The sequence below is a fragment of the Pithys albifrons genome, chromosome 23 (assembly GCF_047495875.1).
Source record: "Pithys albifrons albifrons isolate INPA30051 chromosome 23, PitAlb_v1, whole genome shotgun sequence".
Taxonomy (NCBI): Eukaryota; Metazoa; Chordata; class Aves; order Passeriformes; family Thamnophilidae; genus Pithys; species Pithys albifrons.
Window position 1 is genome coordinate 1,865,544 of NC_092480.1, and position 5,725 is coordinate 1,871,268.

Below are 5,725 nucleotides of genomic sequence, written 5' to 3' on the forward strand. Positions count from 1 at the left end.
CACTATTCCAGGAACACCTTCCACTATCCCAGGGACACCTTCCACTATCCCAGGGACACCTTCCACTATCCCCTGGACACCATCCACTATTCCAGGAACACCTTCCACTATCCCCTGGACACCATCCACTATCCCAGGGACACCTTCCACTATCCCAGGGACACTTTCCACCATCCCAGGTGGCTCCAACCCGCCTCTGGCCCCTCCCCGGTCTGTGCAGCCGCCGCTTCTCCCCCTCGAGCCCCTCAGGGGAGAATCCCTTCGGTCCATCCCGGCCATGCCCTGCCCCTGTCCCCTGTAAAGGCCCCTCGGCCGCTTCTCCTCGTACTCCCGGTTTTCCTGTTTAGCCCCTCCGCATTCCCGGTGTTCCCGGTCCCCATTCCCGGTGTTCCCGGTCCCCATTCCCGGGGTTCCCGGTGCCCATTCCCGGTGTTCCCGATCCCCATTCCCGGTGTTCCCGGTGCCCATTCCCGGTGTTCCCGGTGCCCATTCCCGGTGTTCCGCTCCCCCTCTAAGCGGTAGCGGAAGCGCCGCGGCCGTTTCCGTGTCCGGGCGCGGTGCCCTTGGAGCGGACATGGCGCTGGCGCTGCTGCGGCCCCGCCGGGCCGCGATGGGTCAGTGCGGGACCCCCTGAGGGTGCGGGATCCCTCTGAGGGGTGTGGGACTCCCCGAGGGTGCGGGGTCTAAAGGGGTGCGGCGTTTAAAAGGTTGTGGGACCTCCTTGAGGGGTGTGGGATCCCCTGAGTGCGGGATCTGAACGGGTGCGGGATTTAAGAGGTTGTGGGACCCCATAAGGGTGTGGGACTCCCATGGGGATGCGGGACCCGCGTGGGATGCGGGACCCCCACGAGGGTGTGAGATCTCTGGGGATGCGGGATCTAAAGGGTGCGGGATCTAAAGAGTGCGGGATCTAAAGGGGTGCGGGCCCCCCGAGGGTGCGGGTCCCCCATGAGGGGTGGGGGTCCCCCCGTTGTGGCGGCCCCGCACTCAGCGCTGCTGTCCCGCTGTCCCGCAGCCCTGGCCCTGCTCCGCAGCCCCGCCGCACTCGCCGCCGCCTCCTCCCGCATCGCCCCGGCCCGCGACAGCTCCGGCCCCGCCCGGCAGGGACACGGTACGTGCTGCGGGGCTGTGCGGGGTCTGTGCTGGGGTTTCACTCCCGGCCCCGCCCGGCAGGGACACGGTACGTGCTGCGGGGTCTGTGCGGGGTCTGTGCTGGGGTTTCACTCCCGGCCCCGCCCGGCAGGGACACGGTACGTGCTGCGGGGTCTGTTGGGGGGTCTGTGCTGGGGTTTCACTCCCGGCCCCGCCCGGCAGGGACACGGTACGTGCTGCGGGGTCTGTGCGGGGTCTGTGCTGGGGTTTCACTCCCGGCCCCGCCCGGCAGGGACACGGTACGTGCTGCGGGGTCTGTGCGGGGTCTGTGCTGGGGTTTCACTCCCGGCCCCGCACGGGGCACACAAAGGGACGCTCCGCCCCACGCGGGGTATGAAAGCCAAGGAAAGGAGGAACAGGACGGGTGTTGTTCAGGATGTTCCCCCCGAGCTCTGGTTCCTGGGGAGAGGCCTGGACATCGCTGGCTGGTGGGAAGCAGAGAATTAACCCATTGGGGTTTTTCCCCTCTTTGCTCGTGCACCCACAAACTTTTGCTTTTCCTTTAGTGTGGTGCCTTATCTCAACCCACAAGGCCTTTTCCTTAGTATTTTCTCTTCCCTGTCTGGCTGGGAAGGGGAGGGATAGAGAGGCTTGGTGGGTGCCTGGTGTGCAGGCAGGTCAGCCCACCACAGTGTGTGTGTGTCTGTGTGTCTGTCTCTGTGTGTGTGTCTGTGTCTGTCTGTCTCTGTCCATGTCTCTGTGTGTGCGTCTGTGTCTGTGTCTGTCTGTCTGTCTCTTTCCATGTCTCTCTGTCTGTGTCTGTGTGTCTGTATCCATGTCTGTGTGTGTCTGTATGCCTGTTTGTCTGTCTGTGTCTGTGCCTGTCTGTGCCCCTCTGTCTGTCTGTGTGTCTGTGCCTGTCTGTGTGTCTGTGTGTCTGTCTGTCTCAGAAGGGAATAGTGAATGGTGTGGAACAGTCAGGGAAATCCCCAGACAAAGAGGCTTTGCTGTTACAGACTCTTCTCCCCTGTGACTCTGACAGCAGATCCATGTCCTGTAGCAGCAATTCCAAGGCATGTTGGTTTTGCTGGGATGAAAGCTCAGTAACCAGGTCGGAGCAGACACTGAGATGCTGCTCAGGATGAGGCCTCTGCTCCTCAGCTCCCAGCCCTGGATGGAGGAGGGACTTTTCCCTGAGGGCTGTTTCTCCTTGCAGGCAGTTCCAAGGCAGCGTCCCTGCACTGGACAGGGGAGCGGGCGGTCAGTGTGTTCCTGCTGGGGCTGCTGCCTGCGGCCTACCTGTGCCCTGGCCCTGCTGTGGACTATTCCCTGGCTGCTGCCCTCACCCTGCACGGCCACTGGTAAGCACAGAGCCCCCCAGGGCTGCTCTGGTAAGCACAGAGCCCCCCAGGGCTGCCTCTGGTAAGCACAGAGCCCCCCAGGGCTGCCTCTGGTAAGCACAGAGCCCCCCAGGGCTGCTCTGGTAAGCACAGAGCCCCCCAGGGCTGCCTCTGGTAAGCACAGAGCCCCCCAGGGCTGCCTCTGGTAAGCACAGAGCCCCCCCGGGCTGCCTCTGGTAAGCACAGAGCCCCCCGGGGCTGCCTCTGGTAAGCAGAGAGCCCCCCCAGGGCTGCCTCTGGTAAGCACAAAGCCCCCCAGGGCTGCCTCTGGTAAGCACAGAGCCCCCCCAGGGCTGCCTCTGGTAAGCACAAAGCCCCCCAGGGCTGCCTCTGGTAAGCCCAGAGCCCCCCAGGGCTGCTGGTAAGCACAGAACCCCCCAAGGCTGCTCTGGCACCAAGGGGGGCTTCCACCCTTCAAGGACATGGGGGTACTAATTGACAGGAAGCTCAACATGAGCCAACAGTGTGCCCAGGTGGCCAAGAAGGCCAATGGGATCCTGTTCTGTATCAAGAATAGCGTGGCCAGCAGGCCCAAGGCACTGACCCTTCCCCTGGACTCAGCACTGGGGAGGCCACACCTTGAGTGTTGTGTTCAGTTCTGGGCCCCTCAGCTCAGGAAAGAGATTGAGGGGCTGGAGCGGGGCCAGAGAAGAGCAACGAGGCTGGAGAAGGGACTGGAGCACAAGTGCTGTGGGGAGAGGCTGAGGGAGCTGGGGGTGTTCAGCCTGGAGAAGAGGAGGCTCAGAGGTGACCTCAGCACTGTCTGGAACTGCCTGAAGGGATGTTCTGGCCAGGTGGGGGTTGGTCTCTTCTCCCAGGCACTCAGCAATAGGACAAGGGGGCACGATGGGCTCAAGCTCTGCCAGGGGAAATTGGAGATCAGAAAAAAATTCTTTGCAGAGAGAGTGCTCAGGGATTGGAATGGGCTGCCCAGAGAGGGGGTGGATTCCCCATCCCTGGAGGTTTTTCAGCTGAGCTTGGCCGTGGCACTGAGTGCCATGATCTGGTAAAGGGACTGGAGTTGGACCAAGGGTTGGACTTGATAATCTCGGAGGGCTTTTCCAACTCAATCCATTCCATGATTTTCCTTCTGAGGGGGAACTGGGCATTCTCCGGGAAAAGTGACATGAAAGAAATGCCACTTGAGGCATCAGAATGCTGACATAACCTGGGTGGATTTGGTGGATTTCAGTGGGTGGCCTTGCCTGATTTCAGCTGTTTTCTCCCCTCCTGCAGGGGCCTTGGCCAGGTAATCACTGATTATGTGCACGGAGAGACGCCCATCAGAGTGGCCAGCGCGGGGCTGTACGCGCTGTCGGCCGCCACCTTCGCCGGGCTCTGCTACTTCAACCACCACGACGTGGGGATCTGCAAGGCTGTGGCCATGCTCTGGAGCCTCTGAGCCCTCACACACACCATTGCTGCTCTCTGCTGCCTCTGCTTCATCGTGTTTGTACCAGCATCTGGTGGGAAATGAGTGACAAGCCAAGGGTCTGTAGTGTGAACCATGCAGGGAGTCCCTGAACCAACACCCAGAGCAGGGAATGCTGGAGGAGAAACAGGAGACTGGAGCTGGCTGATGTCCAGCCCAGTGAGGTGGTTCAAGCTGTGCTGTAAATTGGGATGAATTAATTACATTAATGACACGCTGGCATAGCTGAGGGCAACTCCCCTTGTGGTGAGAGCTTTAATGGGTGTGTTTTTCTAACTGTTGTCTGGTTTCCCATTTTGTAAAACTTCTGGAAAATTGAACTGCTGCTTCTGACATCACAACAGCTGACCCTGTAACTCTTTGGACCCTGAGAGTTGTAGAAAAGGGAATACTTTTTTCTTAATCCACGCAATAAAGAATTTACAGAAGTTGTGTGTGTGCTCCTGAGCCATTTTTTACCACTTCTGGGTTGCTTAAAATGTTTCCTCTGCAGGTAGGTGTGGGGGTTGTTCTCCTAAAATCAAGTTCAAATACTAATTCATTCATACTGTTCCTCTGCCTTACTTCATATGGCTGTTATAAAGCAAAATAATTTTATGCATTTGTTTTCTTTAATCCTTAGAAGTGACTTAATACAAGAGTAATTAATGTCCCTTAGAAAATACAACAATAATTGGCCTGGAATAAAATTAGCATATTGATTTTTAGGACAATCTGACTTGCATGGTTTCCTTGGAATGTGTGTGTTTATCTGCAACATTTTGGGGGGTTATTTTCTAAATACACTGGTCTGTATTGTCCTGTGTGACTGAAAGGACCACAAACAGCCTTCCTGTCACAGCTTGCCATGAGGGTGATGCAAAATTCCCTTCTGTGTCCTTAGGGGGAACTGAGATTCTGGGTTTTAAATTTGTGCTTTATCTTTCCTGACTTTCATAGTACCAAGGAGTGAATAAGTTATTTCCACATTCTCCTGGTACATTTGTGGTACTAAGAATAGTAAGAGGAAGAGAATTCTGTGTCATCATCAGTCTGATTATGCAATAATGATCAAGTTCTGTTTGAATTCTACAAGACCTTTTATTTTTTTTTTAATCTGGATTGTTAACTGTATTTATTTATTGGCTTCTTTGTGCAGCCAGGGGCAAAGCAGGTAACTGGGCAACTTTTTTCAGTGTTGTGGTGAGAGTGGAGCTGTTGCTTTGTGTGCTGTGGTTTGAACACCAACACAACAATCTGTATCTGCCCCAGTGAGGAAGGGACAGATCTGAGTCACGGGAAAGTCCCACTGAGCAATCTGAGCTGATATCGTAGAAAGTGTTTGACATTTCTCATTCTGAGACCAAACACAGGATACAGCTGCATGTGGAGGTAGCTAAAGATAATTGTGTAAGAAATTAATTAGTTAAGAGCTCTGGGAATGTGACAGGTCAGACCTCCCATGTCAGGAGAGCAGAACGAAAAGGGAATGAACACACCTTTGTCCCTGAATCCTCAGTGTTTCCTCTGGAAACTGAATCCCTGTAATGACCATTAACTTTTGCTCTTCACTATTGTGGTGCCTGGAAAAGAATGTCCCTGTGCAGCTGAGATGGATGGAGACACTCAGGAAATGATTCTGATGTAAAACAAAACAACTTTCAAAGTGCTCATTGACCAGCTGCATGGTCTGCTGTGAAATCTGGTATTTTATGTGGTTTTCTTTCCCTCCACTGCATCTCTGAGGTACCTCATTCAATTTGATCAACAAGCATTAAAGATTTTAGGGATGAAGTTCTACAGGTTCATAGACACAAGTACA

At 55.5% G+C, this 5,725-nt stretch overlaps 1 protein-coding gene across 1 annotated transcript; it reads left to right on the forward strand.

The window, feature by feature from the left end:
* Positions 1-523: 523 nt before the first annotated feature.
* On the forward strand, positions 524-4,352 carry SDHD (succinate dehydrogenase complex subunit D). Its single transcript, XM_071576134.1, has 4 exons — positions 524-614; positions 1,016-1,111; positions 2,309-2,453; positions 3,729-4,352. Exons 1-4 carry the CDS (start codon positions 575-577, stop codon positions 3,892-3,894), a joined length of 447 nt encoding a protein of 148 aa, XP_071432235.1. The 5' UTR covers positions 524-574; the 3' UTR covers positions 3,895-4,352.
* Positions 4,353-5,725: the final 1,373 nt, after the last annotated feature.

Excerpts from the sequence above, each read along its gene's own strand:
- SDHD (XM_071576134.1), top strand. The coding sequence starts at position 575 with ATGGCGCTGGCGCTGCTGCGGCCCCGCCGGGCCGCGATGG. Across the intron at positions 615-1,015 it reads GCCCCGCCGGGCCGCGATGG|CCCTGGCCCTGCTCCGCAGC; the intron begins GTCAGTGCGGGA and ends GCTGTCCCGCAG. Across the intron at positions 2,454-3,728 it reads CTCACCCTGCACGGCCACTG|GGGCCTTGGCCAGGTAATCA; the intron begins GTAAGCACAGAG and ends CCCCTCCTGCAG.